General features: G+C 36.6%; 1 protein-coding gene across 1 annotated transcript; it reads left to right on the forward strand.

Moving 5' to 3' along the window:
* The first annotated feature begins 306 nt into the window (after positions 1-306).
* On the forward strand, positions 307-16,726 carry pacc1 (proton activated chloride channel 1). Its single transcript, XM_038279497.1, has 8 exons — positions 307-556; positions 5,282-5,393; positions 5,568-5,777; positions 10,643-10,797; positions 13,478-13,620; positions 15,329-15,470; positions 15,558-15,665; positions 15,743-16,726. The coding sequence occupies exons 1-8, from the start codon at positions 524-526 to the stop codon at positions 15,902-15,904; spliced, it is 1,065 nt and encodes a 354-aa protein (XP_038135425.1). The 5' UTR covers positions 307-523; the 3' UTR covers positions 15,905-16,726.
* The last annotated feature ends 43 nt before the right edge of the window (positions 16,727-16,769 follow it).

A 16,769-nucleotide genomic window follows, 5' to 3' on the forward strand; every position in this document is an offset into this window, starting at 1 on the left:
ACTTCGGATAAACCCGACGAAAAATGATCAAATTCCCTTTATTCTCTGCAACACAAGAAATTGGTTCAAATTTCTTTGTACTTAAATTGGATAAAACGAACACGTTTCCAAACAAAACGTTTAGGTTAAAGAATTAACTCGGCAGGTTTGGAGTAATAAATTAGCAAGGAAAATGTTATACGTGCGCTTATAACAACGTTGTTACGAGTCTTTAATAAAATAAACTTTTGGAGTTAAAATAGGTGGTGAATATTCCCGTGAGTACGTGAACGCAGCGCTAGGAAAGGGAAGGAGGAAAGGAAACAAGAAAAAGAAACTTGAGCGTAAATGCAGAGACAGGGGCGGTTGGTTGGGGGTTGGATGAGAAGCGGCTCTGAACTGCAGCAGAAACCGGCTGAGCGTCTTCAGGGGAAATGAGATTCTCTGAAAAATGTCCGCCTTCTTCAAAGTCAGTGTTGTGACTATAAAGAAATAATTTCAAGGATTCTAACAAAGACCCAGTCAGGAAAAGAAGAGCGGAGGAATGCCCGGAACTGGAAGAAGCGGCTACCAACAGGTGTGTTTAGAACTTCTTCTTTTTTATTTGTAAGGTTTTTCCCCAAATATTCCATAAACAACAGTTTGACTTTCTTCTCCCGGGACTGTTTACTCTGATCATGTGACTGGAGCAGTGCCAGGGGCGGCAGCTGACCCAATACTGTACAGGGGCACAATAGGGCACCAAATAAAATGCAAAAAAAATTGGGAACAATTATTTATTTAAAAAAAGCACGTGCACAGATAATTAATGCAAGCAAGTGAGCAAATATTTTATAGCACTTATTTATTATTATAAAGCGTCATAAATAAATTGTACAATCAGATTGTTATTTTCTGCATCATTAAATACCTACCTGAACCAAACTGAATTGAAATGGCCCACTGGTGAACTTAACTGTATTTCTCTAATCCACTACTGATGAAGGCACAATTTATCTTCATTGAATACTTGAAAACTGAAATCTTGAAATTTGTAACTGTAAAAGGAAAAAAAAAAAACAAACAAAAAAACACCACTATATAGAACGGTAACGGTAAACGGTAGCGTCTCGGCCAGTGAAACGTACACTAAATTATCACACCAATATATTTATATGAATGCCAACAACAAAAACATATAAACATATAAAAACAAACCATAATTTCATGAACAGCTTTACATTTTGTTCAAAAATGTTGCCTTATGAGGCTCTGTGGAGGTAAATCTGTGTTTTTCATGGTCCAATATGATGTCACAAACCTAAGAAAACAATGTACCAGTTTAATAATGGAGAATCTATTGGTCAGCTTTATATTTTTTAATATATAAAAACTATTTATTTTCTGTCAATGTGTTTATTTAGGATCAAATATGCAGATTAACAAACATCTAGAAAAAGTAGACTATATTATATTATTTTCCATGTGAATCCCAGATTGTTCATTCTTCTTTGCCTTTTCTACAAAGTGCTTTAAATCAGTCTTAGCCGTCTTTATCCATACTGAGTCAGATCTTAATGTTTGAAAAAGGAGGCAGGGAAAGCAGAATAAAGCTACATGCTGCTAGCTAAGCCTTCTTGCTAAACCAGGTCCTGGAAAAGGACGTTTCTTGCACCATGTCTCTCTCTCTCTCCGATGCGTCTCCAGCCCAAGCAACTCGACCTGTCAATCACCTTCAAAACGTCTGAGCTGTGGCGGGAGGTGGTGAGCAAGTACACTTCCTGTCAGCTCAGGGCGCACCAGAGTGGCGGCGGAGCTGTTAGAGATGAGCTGTGAAAGTGGAAAGTTAATCAATTAAAAAATCAGTGCCCCAGGCATACCCAGGCACTGTAGATCCACAGCAGGGCACATGCTCCTCTGAAAAGGGTCTGCCAACGCCGATGGCAGCCGCTCTATAACTCTGTAATTAACTAAAAAATAAACACTATTGAATAATCAGAATCAGACATACTTTAATAATCCCAGAGGGAAACTGCTTTTGTTACACGCTCCAGATATACAAATATTTATATATATATATATATATATATATATATATATATATATATATATATATATATATATATATATATATATATATATATATATATATATATATATGCATATGTATAACTATAAATCCATATAAAGTGATAGGATTTATTGTACTTCCTAGTGACTGATATGGAAAACTGAAAGATGTTACAAAAACTCTGGTGCTATGGTAGAATTTGAGGTCATAGCAAACATTATGCTTTACTTTGAGTGCGAGATAAAATACCATCACACCATAATAAACTAGTTCGCCAAGCGCATTTTAACTTTTTGCTACAAGTGTAGATTTAATCCCAAAGTGAAGTAATAATAAATTATTGAACTTTATTAACCTCCCATTGGAGAAAATTACCTCTGCATTTAACCTTTCCCCTTGGGGAGCAGTGGGCTGCCATTGTGCAGCGCCCAGAGAGCAGTGTTGGGTTAAGGGTCTTTGCTCAGAGTGGCAGTCTGTGGGAGTGGGGCTCAGGATTCTAAGCTCTATGCTCTAACCACTAGGCTGTCACTCCCCACAAATGGATAACTCTTATATTCAATATGTAAAGCATTCTGAAATATACTAAAACAGACTAAATTGCAAACCTAGCTTTGGACCAAATCTGGACCATTCCAACTCGGTTGATTAAACTTTGACACAGCTTACTTAGGTAGAGGCTTAACAAAAAAAATAAAAACACGTTAGAATGACTCATGTTTTTAGGTGTGGGATAAAATATTTAACAACTGGATTCAAAATGGGCCGTTGGTACATGTTTGAGTTATGGGAGGAGAAAACCCTCGCATGTCTGAGGGGAAGTGAGCACTTGATATTCACACATAATTTCATCAGCCTAGAAAGAAGAACTATGGACATTTTAGCTCATGTGTTAAAATCGAGTCTAAAAGAAAACATTAAAAGCTAACCTCAACCACCTTTTAACACATTTAGAGAATAATATGCATATTTAATTTAACCTCTTTTAGAAATCAACCAATTCAATTTTTTTAAGCCAATGTTGGTATCGATTATTTCAGCAGGAGTCTAGCCAATCCAAGGTTTGCTACTGATTATCCAGATTGATGCAGAGCATGATGCAAAAACTGACATAATGATAACAAAGGTTTCACAATTCTCAGTTTAAACTTAACCTGTATTAACAAATCAAACAAAACATGGAGGGAGCGGCAATGCATCTACTTTATGTGATCTAAAAGCATAGCTGCTGAATGCACTAATGAATCAGCAAATGCATACCCGATATAAGAAAACCCCCCGAAAATATTGGGCAAAACTATTAGCCTGCCGATTTATCTGCCTTTCTTTAAGTATTTTCATCTTTCAGTCAACTTTTTGCTGCTGTGTTGTTTTTCTATCTGTTCGGAAAATATTTATCTCTAATTGCTTAGAAAGTAGGACCCAGAATTCAGGCAAGACAGACAGTGGAATAACTTAAAAAGCATTTATTTAAACTAGGGGCTGCAGATCTGCAGTGTAAGTGGCTAGGGCGTCTATCCTCTACGGAGGAGGATTATGAAAGCGTGAGTCACTTACCTGGTTTGACAGTTCAATCTGGCCCCAGAGAACGAGGATGATTCCAGCCAGTCGACTGAACAGACGCAGTGGACGCTGCCAGAGAGTTCCAGACGCAGATCAGTTCCGAACAGACAAAGCAAGGCAGGATAATCCAGAGAGCTAAGTCAGGAGGCAAATCCAGGTTCAGGCCACAGAAGAATCCAAAAGGAATCCGAAGACAGGCCAGGCAAACAGATCAGACAGTGGCAGCCAAGCTCAAAGGTCCAAATACAGAAACGGATCAGGATCAGGCAATGTAGAACTATGGAGGACCAGCTCTACAATATTTAAATATAAATACATAAATAAATAAATGATAAATAAATAAATAAGCATAAAATTAATTGCAGCCTGTCTCCACCAGCCCTCTCTCGGCATAGCCGTGTGTGAAGGACCGCTGGCTATGATTGCTATTTTTTTGGAAAACGTTCATTTATTTGTGTTTATCTGACTGTGTTAATTATTATTCCCCCACTAAATGAAAAAACTCAGAATTTATTATTATCTAGAGACTATAATAATAACAGGAGGGGAAATGCAGCTCCAGACAAGCTGAGCGTATGTTGACATCATGAGTACAATTCTGTTCCAGTACAGCCCTTCCTCATTTGAATAATGAGTTAGAAATCTATACAGACATGTAAAAATGAAAGGGAAATAAATAGCATTGAAGAAATTAATAGGAAGAATAAAACAGACAAAAATATTATAACATGCACATAAATAAATACTTAAAAAAAATAAAGTTGAAGATTATAACGGACAATGAATAAATCAGGTAATTATTACAAAGGCGAATAATAAAGAAGCTAATTAAAAGAGATATATACATTTATGTCTCACTGTATAATTTAATTTCCTCCTACATTTATTTGTTTATTGTATTTTTAGGGCAAGTAATTGTATGTTTTTTTTATTTATTGAGCATTTATTTTTTTCTACATTTAGTTTTGAATATGGTCGAGCTGGTCCTCCATACAGAACACTGTAAGAAACGCTAGAAAGCTCTCACACCTAAGGCTGAAGAATAATCTTGCACTGATGGCTGGGACCAAGGAGTTTAAATAAAAGCAGGAGCAGGTGGATCAAATGAGCAGTGATAAGTAACAAGGCAGAGCTAGACAGGTGAATGGAATGAGCAATCAAGCCAGCCATCAGACAAAACATACTTAACAAAACTTACTGAAATATAATAGTGTGTTTATGCCAAAATCATGCGCAATAAAACTATTATAAACCTGACTCTTTGTGAGGACTTTATGACCAATTCATTGGTTCAACTAGCTTGAGTAGCTAGTCAGTAAGAGGCTAAAGTTAGCTTGAGTGGATTAATTCCTTCTTTTCGAGCTAGTGTCATTATAACAACCTGCTGAAATTAAAGTTATGATAAACAATTATTTGTTATTTTATTATGTTTGCTTTACCCCTCTGGTTTTCTAATTAAATTTCATTTAGTTCAAACAAGTTTGTCTCTACAGCTTCAAGCGAGCAGCTTTTACTAGTGGTTAAATCAAACGTTACAACAAAATGAAAATTATTGGTAGGAGAATCCACTATATTATCATCATAAATATTGTTTGGTATATGTTTACTTGCTTTAGTTGTTTTAACTTTGAAGATTTCTGTTGCTTATTGCTTAATACGTAGTTGTTTTTCTTCTTTTTTTCAACTAAACAGTTCAACGATGATGATTATGATGATGAGGAAGGTAACGGTCAGTCTCAAGACTCTTTTGATGAAATCGATGAGGATCTGGTCCCAGCAGAAGCCAACGGCAACATTACAGGAGGCAAGCGTCCCTTTTACTCGCTGATGTTTTTGAATCATGAGTTCCTGCAAATTAAATTTGACTCCTAACGTTTGGAGAATAAGAACATCAGCTAAGCTAAGTTCATTCTTTTTTAAATTATACTGTTCTTCTCATTTTTGATCACATTCTTCTACCGTGTCTTGCTTTCTTTAGGGGATGACTTGAGACGAAACAGTCCACCGAGGAGATTCAGCAAAACCTGCTTAAAGAACGTCTTCACTGTACTGCTCATCTTCATCTACCTGGTGCTAACTGCCGTGGCAATTTTCCTGGCCTACCAGACTATCTCTGATTTTCTGGATAAACTGAGTCAGCCCGTCATGTCTGTCAGCTACAAGGAAGTGGACTCATTCCCACCTCCAGGTTTGTGTGGATTTGAATCGCTATGATTGTGATGCTGAAAAGGGGGTGACAAGCTGTTAAGCTAAACCAGTCTGAAACTATTGCATAGGCATCCACAGAAAGGCAACGTAACAACCACAAACTTCCATGTATTTTATCCAGATTTTACAGGATAGACCTGCAATGGCAGAGGGATGCAAACGCTGTGTTAAAACGTATTTCACAGTAAATTCAAAAGGTCCTGCAAACACAAAAATGAGACCAACACGTAAACACTGAAACACAGGAAAACTGCTGAAAGCAGCAGGAACAACTGCAAATGAAAAATAAAAAAAATCAGCAGTCAAAGAAAACATAACAACAAAACCTGCTGTGGATTCATAAATGAACACACAAAACACATGCTAAGGAAAAATACTAGAGGTAGCAAAAACAACTTTAGAGTAAGACAAAGCTGCAAACTAGCACCACTGTTTCCCACTCTTTAGCAAGAAAAGCCAAGTAAAACTGACTTGCTGCCTCCATGGTGTCTTGCAGTAGATTATCCTAGTAAAAAAAAAAGGCCATAGCAGTCCTGGCCTCAGCTTCCTCTGTAAACAAAAAAGAATATACAATAAATAATGTTCCAAAAAGCACAAATATTTGGTTGTACAAGAGATTTTGAGTGTGTATATATATATATATATATATATATATACATATACAGAGTTATTCTATAAATATGTGACGAACCATGCATATGCCTTATAGGCTGAGATAGATTGGTGAACAATAATTTTTATTTTCACTAATAAACTAAACTCAGAAACAACAGGTGGCTCACAGGAACACCAGGCATGCAGAACAGGAAACATAAAAGGCAGTGAACACTTAAACATACAAGATACTGAACTTCTAAAAAAAATAAAAGAGAAACCACAGGCAAAAAAAGACAGACCATGATAGGACATTTATAAGGGTTGCTGTTCAAAGGCAGCATACACCTGCAATTGCCTTTGGTCCATTGTTTCTTGGGAAAATGTCTCATAAACAGTTATTAAACTCAGAAAAGTTGCTACTGGTTGTCCTGAAAGTCACAAGATGACATCATCACCTATTTTGCACCTTTTGCAATGCTTTGATACAGATCCAGCCATGGGACAGAGGAATGTCAACATCAGCGAATCAGAAACTTATTTAAAACCCTCTAAATATGTTTAAAAGTAAAAATAAACTCTAGGAAATAATTTAAGTCTTGAATAATATTTTACCTGATCCAAAACTACAAAAAACAGTCCTATGTTTTTAAATTCAACTTATAGACAAATAGCAGAGGCACACACAATGGATGAGGCTGTGTATGACTTAAATGCATTGAGGAATTATTTTAGTCCAACAGCTTTTAATTAAAGTTGAATTTGACTTTGCCCATTGTGTGATTTTTCAACGGACAAAATAAAAAACAGTTGCTGTTCTCTCTGACTGCGGCAGAGCTTTGGAGGATCCCACCAGAGCCCTAACTGCTTATTACAGACAGTAAACTCAATGCGACCAGAGCTTTTTACTCTGTTGTCAAAGTCTCAAATAACATAGAAAATAGTCATTAGATTTGTCACTAGTCCTAAAAAAAAAAAAAAAAGACAAATAGCTAGGGCCACATGACGTTAGTGCTCCAGACCACTAGGGGGAGACGACTTTGAGTCATAAGGGACCAGATCCTTAGTAAGGGTAAATGTACTAAAAGATTAGATGTAAATGTAAATAGTGAATGTAAAACGATTAAGTGTTTACGAAAGATTCCTAGAACTTTTATTTATTCCCCCAGATGTCCTATAGATTGCATCTCATTTATAATTTTGCTCTGGTCCATAGATATTTATTCTTTGTAATATCTATTTTCATTTGAGCTGATATTTGTCTCCCTCTAGTGGTCTGGAGCTTTTCATCATGCGGTGCTAGTTTTCAGGTTTTCTTAAAGAGGCATTGCAGAGTTTTCTAATAATACTGCAAAAACACGGACCTGCAGCAATCTTCTGCTCATTCTTTTAGCTCCTGCCTATATTTAACAAGTTGTTCCTTTTTTTTTACTCTTTTCAGACACCATTTTCCATTGGTGTCTGAGTTGAACTGGATGCTGGTAGTTTTTCTATATCCATAAAAATTAATCTTAAATATAATGCTTCAATTGCTTGCTAGGTTGGATACATTTGTTATGGTTGGACTTGACGTCAACTTGACCCACAGAACAGCATGGGAACATTTGACAGGAAGTACATCCAGCAAAATCAGGCTAAAGGCTTATAGTTGCATTGGTGCTGAACTAATGAGGTCTCAGGGTGCTCATCAAACAATGTTTAATCATAAAGGGTCAAATAAAAAGTATTTTTTGAATATATTTTCAGGAAAAAAATTATGAAAGGTATTTAAGTTGTAGTATGTTAAATCCATTTGTTTGCCAGTCTAAAATTTGAGTTTGCAGGAACTTTTTTATTTTGCTGCAAAATCAGTTGGGTAGTAACCAGTTATATTTACCCAGTTATATTTTTACGAGGGAAAATATGAATAATTATCCCTACTTACTTGAGTAAAAATTCTAGATGATCTTGTCTCAAATAAAAAATACATCAGAGAGATAAACCCGTAGAATTTATTTTTGACTTAGATTTTCCTGTTTTCTATTTAAGGTTCATTGGTTTAATGCTATTTCTTATCTGCTGATTTTGCCGTGTCATGTGGCGGTCAAGTGAACAAAAACAGTATTCTGTTTCTTGTTAGTGGAAGAAACATATACTATTCTGATCTATATACGCATAATACTGTAAGTAGTGATAGGTCTTATAATAACAAATGCTTCATTTTTTAAAGTGTCAATCAGACACATAATTACTGTGTTATGACTGTGTGTTAGATTCTTTTTTTTTTATCTTGTTCTATAAGAAAAAACTTTGCATTATTTTTCAGAATATTTAATCTGATAAAATCATTACATCTAGTCTATACTGTTTTACTCCTTGAGTAATTTCATGCATAGCTGCTAGTAGTGCAACTTTTACTTATGTATACTTTTGGGTATTCCATCCACCTTTGTAAATCATCTAATTACATGCTATTTGCGCCACAGTATAAGACTAACTCAGAGCGGCACATTTTATAAACATGAATCAAAGAAAATCTAAATAAACGTCCAGGAACATGAAGACATAATAAAAGATCATTTAGCCTGGAACGCAGGTTTATCTTCCAGCAGGACATCACTCACTAAACATACAGCCAGAGATACACAGAAACTGTTTAGGCCAAACATCAATAGAGCAACCCAGTCAAAGTTCAGGTTGATTTGCTTCACAATCTGCGGTGAGAGTTAAAAGAATAGCTGTTAAGAGGCTGACATCCAAACTATCTGAGCTTTAGCTGTTTATTAACAAAGAAGGAAAACTGGGAAAAGATTTATCAGCTGTGCTGATGTAACCTGGTTGTTGTTATAATTACACAAAATGTCTTCTTTTTTTGGTTGTTTGTATTGTTCTCTACCTGACCGAAAAGCTGTCATTGTTTTGAACGTGTTAGTTTAAGAACGGTAGCCCCTCCTTTTTTTATTTCTTCTTTTATGGTTTTGTCTTTAAAATGTTTGCGTCCCTTAGGCCCTCCCCTTTTGTCATGTTGTCCTGCGGGAGAGGTGTGTCCTATTTATTTCCTATCTAAATACTTCCAGTTTATTTATAGATTTATTAAGTTAATTTCTGTTATGTATTTTTGTTTGTGTAGGACTTGGAGCGGGCAGCTTGTAAAACGATTGCTTTTCTCTTTAATGTTTTCGTCAGGTATGTTGTGTAAAGAAGGTTTATTTTGTTTAATGTTGTGAGACATGATCCGCCCTTTTGTCATGTTGTCCTGCGGGAGAGGACTTGGAGCGGGCAGCTTGTAAAACGATTGCTTTTCTCTTTAATGTTTTCGTCAGGTATGTTGTGTAAAGAAGGTTTATTTTGTTTAATGTTGTGAGACATGATCCGCCCTTTTGTCATGTTGTCCTGCGGGAGAGGACTTGGAGCGGGCAGCTTGTAAAACGATTGCTTTTCTCTTTAATGTTTTCGTCAGAATAAATCGAAGAAAGCCAAACCGAGTCACGGCCTGACTAATTACCAATAACAAGCACAACGCAGAAGGGAACCGGTTACACTGAAGCTGGTTGGGGACTCTTGTTAGAAACATTTCCAATTGTAAATGCATCCTCTTCTCTATTATGTTTAGCTGTATCACATAAAACAAAGATAAAATACCCAGAGAACTGTGGTTGTAACATAAGAAATAGAGGCTACTTCTTCCAGGCATTGCTCACCTCTCACACAGAAAGTGCTCTTATCAAATAGTTTTTCTTGTTAATCTCTCCTACTGATGCAGTTAAAGTAACAAAACCGTTGATAACATCCCCCCTGTAGCTCAGTTTGATGTCATTATCTTGACTGATTTTTCTGACCCAAGCATTTTCTTTTTGAGGTTTGGGTACTTTTAGCTGAGATAAAATTTGGAGATTAAGAGATTAACAGATGAAGAGTTTGTCCGAAATGTTTACATAGTACCTCTAATGAGAGTATCTGCGACTTTACGGCTGTACTTCACACCTCCTTCTTTGTGCCACCAGCCACAGATTTGGCCAGTTAGGGTGTTAATTATGAATATAACACATTTTTATTCTGTTGTATCAGATTACATTTATTGGAATTCAAATACACAATGCCAGGGCAATTAATCTAAAGTGAATTTGACACAAAAAGTAGATCAGATAAGAATTAATCTGAAATAAAACTATGAAAAGATAGAATAAAATGGAAAGTGTGATTTAAATTAAAATTTCTAATGCTCTGTTGGGAGTTTCAAAGGTGAAACCTTTTCTTTTTTGGTTTGAGTAGGTATCGCTCTGTTCCCTGACGACGCCCAGCTGCTGAGCTGCAAACATCACTACCATGACTACATCCCACCTTTGGTGAAACCCGGGACGCCTCAAGAAGTGGACTGCGAGATCGAAGAGGTGACTTACGTTGGGCCGTTCACAGAACAGAAAAAGGTATGATGTGAAAGCAGATATGATACTGACACCTTTAGTGATAAATAGTGCCCCTGCAAAAGTATTCCAACCCCTTAAAACGATGATGCTTTTAACCCAACAAAAAGTCTAAACTCTGTAGAACCTTTGGCTTCAATTACAGCTACCAGTCTGTGATAGCTTTGCATGTTATGAAAACTTCCCTCTTCCTCTTTTGAAAGGCTCAACTTAGTCAGTTCAAAGGGAAAATGTCTGCTATTATTTTTTTTTCACCAACCATTGACTCCTGACTGGATCTTGGTCTGGACTTGATTGGGCCAGACACACGGATCTATATGTTTTAATCTATAACATTCTCCTGCAGCTCTCTCTGTAAGTCATTTAGGCTCACAGCTAGTTACTATATTTAAGTCAGGGAATTAGCTTCAGTTCAGAGTGATAATAGGTTGAAGGTTTTGTCTCATCTGGCCAGAGGACTGTTACGGTCAAGCGACGCCAATGTAAACAGAACTACTCCCCTCTAAAGACACACCCCTCTGGCGGAGGTTTTAAAATGGGTAACTTCCTGTTTTAACGTCCTATTTTGCCGGTGGCCCTAGTCAATGTAAGGCTAGTCTGAGCGCTTTCAGCTGAAGGCTACGCTAAGTAGCGACCAAATCCCTCCAGAGAAGTCTGCGCTCGTTGGACCGAGTCGAGCTGCCTTTTTTCCTGCGATTCAAAAGAAGGTGAGTGCAGTGTTATTACTTTTCCTGCGATTTAAACTAAGTTGAACGCAGTGTCCCCGAAGCCTGCTACAGCAGAGACAGAGAGGAGCTAATCCAGCTCTGCTAACCTAAATCTAACCGCCGAACAACAGGCCCCCAATCACTTAGAAGCCGTTAGACACCGCCAGACCTGGGACTGTCTATGACGGAGAGACGGAGCAGCACAGTGGAGCTGCTGTTTGAAGGCTGCAGCTACAAACTATCCACCGTAGCTAAAAGGGAGATGTCCCTTGCTACCGAGAGTTATAGAATTAACACCCTTGCAAAATCACCTCTTGTTATTGCATCGGATTGATCCAAATATTTTTGAGAGTTGCTGTTGGAGGACCTGCAGAAGGCCTTCGGACCGAGCTAAAGGCCTTCACTCCACCGAACCAAAACAGTAACATCATCCTTCCCCTCCTTTCCATTTGATGCTTAAAGGGGTCATAGAATTATTATATAGGGTATTTTGTGCTGGTCCTTAAGGTCTATGAATAGGGTGTGTAACATTGGTTGGGCTGAAAATTTGCTGTTCTATGAGCCCTAATGCAAGCATGGTGTTCTGCTTGGGTGAACCAGGTAGAATAGGTACTTGTGTTGATGTTTTATTTGAAAGAAGCTTTCTGATTCAACTGCTGATGGTTTAAAGAGTTTTAACTGAATGCTAAAGCTCACTACACAACATTGTAACTTCAGCTACCTCATGCTGTACACGTTATAGAGGCTAACTCCTGAGCTAACCCTTTGTTTGTTTCAGCTGGACCCTGTCCAGACCAGAACCCCTGGGGCCAGCGAAGCTAATGCATTTCCATTTCGGCCTCATCATAGTTTAATGCATTCCTGAGTCATTATTAATTCTTCACCATAAACTGAATGTAACTTCACTGTTTTGACTGCAGTGAAACATCTCTGCGTCAGGTTTTATTCACATTTTATCTGCTGCTATTTTTAAAGGACACTTTCAATGCCTTAAGCCTTAAACGTTGAACATCCCTCAGACTTTGAACGGACCTTTAAACCCCTCTTCCCCTTTTATTTATGTATTTTTTCTTATTTTCAGTAGTGTTTAGTCTTTGCATAGTTATTAGATATAATACTGTGTGATTGTAGCTACTAAAGATACCATTGTAATTTAACCCTTGGTCTTTGTGTTTATTTTACACAGAGAAAGATTTATCGCTCAGGTTGGATTCACTCTTCTTTCAGTAGCATCCGAATGAACAGAGACACTTTTATTTTATTAATAACGTTGCTAAGAGTCATAGCCTAAATTACTAAAGTTATGATAGACAACTCGATTTTTAACAGATGGATTCAGGAGTCCCAGCCTTTTAGGTAAGAGGCTAAAAACCCTGGTCACTAAGCAAATGACAGAATCATTCAACTGATAATAATTCATTAGTTCTACCCTTGACTTGAATGACCTATTAATTAACTATAACTTCCAGTTCTAGTTATTTAATATATTCATAATCTCTTAGTAAACTCTAACAACAGGACCTTCTTCCATATCTGCCATGATTCCTACAAGACTTTTAGTAAACTGCAAACAGGACTTCCTTTTTCATGACAGCACATCTCTTCCATTGAGGACAGATTTATAGATCTTATAGCTTGTCCTGTTTATAGATTCTCACACCTGAGGATCTTCTCCAGAGTTATCTGCAGAGTTGGCTGATTAGAGCTCTGAGATGTTGATAAGTTTTGGATAATTTTTTTAGAACCTGTTGAACTTCTCCAAAACTTATTGTTCGGTTCAAACTTTCTTACATTTGCAAACAGATTTGAAAAGGTGTATATCCTTCCACTCAAGTTTTATAGGTCACTTTTTTAATTGGTTTGTTGGTGTAATAATACAAAGTTTAGTACATCTTAAGGGGTTTGGATTTTTTTTTACATGCACTCTTAGCTGCTCATTTACAGTCGCATGTCTGCTTTTTTCTGCTGATTTGTAGAAACGAGCTGTGGTGGTCCGGGGCCCATCAGACGTAAAAAACAAAGAGCTGATCTTCATGCAGTTCAGTCAGAATGAAACACAAGAGGACTTCAGCGCCATTTCTTACATGCTTTTTGCTAAGTTTAGTGACTTGATTGAAAGGTAAGCCCAAAGTATTGATCCTGTTTTGTTTGCCATGTGAGATAACTGCCGTGGGCAATCAAGTCTTTGCTGCTGCTGTTTATGTGTACCTTTGATGTATGTCCTTGCCTAAATAAAACCCTTTTATGTGCCCATCTGTAAACTTAATCTTTAACGAAGTTGTCTGAGAGAAAATACCAATCTGTTTTAATTCTTGTGTATTCCGTCACCCCAAAGTGAACCTTTGGCTAGAAATACTCACAGTCTGTTAGACAAACTGTCTGCAGTTCATTATGATATGGTTAATAGGAACAGGCAGAGATCATGTGAGCTCTAAACAAATTTCAAATTTCTATGTTGTTGGGGAGTTCTAACATCACATCTAAAACAGACCAGACAAATCACAGTTTAGGTGGTGGGCCAATAATGCAACAACACTTATTAGTAACTATAACAATCCAGATTGCAGTCGCAACGGAGCAATGTTTGGGTAAAGTTGGGTAAAGTTTCTATAACTGGATGCTCAAAGAGTTTTTCTTTAAAAAAAAAAAAAGAAGGAAAAAGAAGATCCTTTTGCGTGACATCCATAGTTATGTGATTGGTTAGAAATTGTTTCATCTGACTCTGTTAGTCCTGCCTTTGAAATCCGGCTGTACCTGCTTCTTTCTAGAATAATATGCCATGTCCACGACATAAATCAATCTGGCTGGGAAAAGTGGGAGTGTGATGCACTGGAATTAAACCTTTTTTATTCAGACTCTTTGGTAGAATGAAAGGGAGGCATAAAGAGAACAAACAAGCATGCAAACAAAAATTAACTGGTTTTGTGGTAATTAACCTTGAAATCACGTGATAGGCTGAGAATAGCAACATAAGAAGGAGGAAATAAGAGCATCTGTACAATATTTTTTAGATAATAAAAATCTCTTAGGCCTTGCTTGCAGATGTGTTAGAAAAGGAAAAAAATGCATGAAGAAACAGCAGTTCTACTAAAGCAAAGCACTAAAGTCTGGCTAAGTAAGGATAAAGAGGCAGCCAAGAATCCCACGGCATTTTAGAGGAGCTATAGAAATCCACAGCTCAGGTGTTAGAACTATTAGTTATATAGTAACAGGTTTGGCCTTTAATGAAGAGCAATTTGAAAAAAATAGTTTTATGTGGAGAAAACAGCTGAGATGTTAAAGAATAAACTGTGCAAAGATGAGACCAAGATAGATTTTCTGTTCACCTACATTCAGAACTCTACGTGAGGCTGAAAACTAACACTTCACAATACCCTGAATGCACCATGTGTACACTGTAGCACGGTAGCAGCATCATACTGCTGGGAGGCTTTTCTTTAGTAGAAACATAAAATCTTTTATTATACAAAGAAATAACATTTGTAGTGAATTCTGTTTTGTTTAAAATTTTTGCCATTTTAATAAACACTTTTTTTTTATCCATTAAGATAAAGGACACAGGTAAGGAGGCGCCAAACCTCACTGGAAAGTTGACGTCCAGTGAATTGCCTTACCTTGATCTTCTACCTGGCTTGTAAAAGTACTACGTTTTTCAAATTTCTGACCTACATTGGTCTATATCCTGAGATCTCAGCAAATTATAATAAAGTTTTTGGTTGCAAAGAAATTAGAAAATGTTTTAGGAGGTATGAATACTTCTTTCAATGCCTGAATTTTGTCTAGCCTAATCCAGCAGCTCATGTCACCTCTCTTTTCTGTTCTTCAAGCGCAAACAAATCTGAGTTTATGAGGGACTGTGAGCGGAATTACTCCATGTGGACCTTCTCTGGAGGATTCAGAACCTGGGTCAAAATGTCTTTAGTGAAAACATCTGGAAGAAACAATGAAGCAGTCGAGTTTCGGCAAGAGGTAATCCAAAACTCATTTAATCTTACATTTATGAAGACGTTTTTTTCTTAAAGGCTTTGCTTAAATGATAAATGTTTATTCTTTTAGTCTGGAGTGGTGAAGTTCAATGACAAAAGGCCAGAACAGGAACAAACAGTTCAGCTCTTCTTTGTTGTCTTTGAATGGAGAGATCCTTACATGCAGGAAATCAGGCTGGTAAGTTTCCCAATGGATGTTAACCTGGTGGGAAAAGTCTCTAATTGTTCAAGTTAACTCTGCTTCTTTCTATACAGATAGTGACTGCAAATCCTTGGAGCTCGGTTGGCATCCTCTGCGCTGTCTTTATGGCTCTCTTTAAAGCTGCCAATTTTGCTAAACTTACTGTGAAGTGGATTATTAAGATGCGTAAGAGGCATCTGAAGAACAAAGCTAGGGAGCTTAATCCTATTAACTGACACACAATGCAGAAAACATCTTCTTACACAAGCTGACAGACCTCCAATAGTGATAAACACCCAACATCCTTGATATTGGGATGTACATGATTGCTTATACATTAGTGAGAGTGATTTACAATAAGCCAGGATGGGATATTTACACAGACACAACTGGCTATTTTTAGGGATTTAGGAATATCAACTGCCAAAGATGTTTGATTTTTTTCAGGAAAGTTAAAGTTTTTTCCAATTGTAAACATTTCTGGAAGCACAATTTTGCACATAAACAATAGTGTTGCTGAGAGAAAAGACACTTTAGAATTTTATTTTATTTTTATATTTTTGTATATCTTTTTTAGTAAAATGTGCAGTTGAATCTGAGAAACTATTGATGCCACAATTCTGTGGTAAACATTTCAATTAAGGGAATATTTTTGCTGATTCTTTCTTTCTGTATTTTTTTTTATCAAATAAAAATTATTCAGAAACATTTCTAAGATTAATTCTAAAGGGATTATTTCAACAACATAGAATGTTGTGTTGCTTTTTAGTATGTTTTTTTTTATTTTTATTTTCAAATTGTATTTAATTTATATTGTGTTGCAACAAATGTAAAAACAATCAATGTTATTATTCTTATCCCAAACTATAAATGTTTTTATTAGGTTCGGTTGTTTTCAAATACATTTGATTTGTGTGGTCAAATATTGTCTATAGTTCTGATATCACACTGAATGATACAATGTATTTTGAATATATAAAAAAAAAGTCTTTTTGTATTAAAATGTATCATGAGGTCAAATACATACTGACATGAATTAAACAACTTAAGTGATGAGATCATTTGTTTTCTGGTGATCTATATTTTCGCGGGGGTTCCGAC

Source organism: Cyprinodon tularosa, unplaced genomic scaffold (genome assembly GCF_016077235.1).
Source record: "Cyprinodon tularosa strain WSP-4 unplaced genomic scaffold, ASM1607723v1 ctg150, whole genome shotgun sequence".
NCBI classification, from domain to species: Eukaryota; Metazoa; Chordata; class Actinopteri; order Cyprinodontiformes; family Cyprinodontidae; genus Cyprinodon; species Cyprinodon tularosa.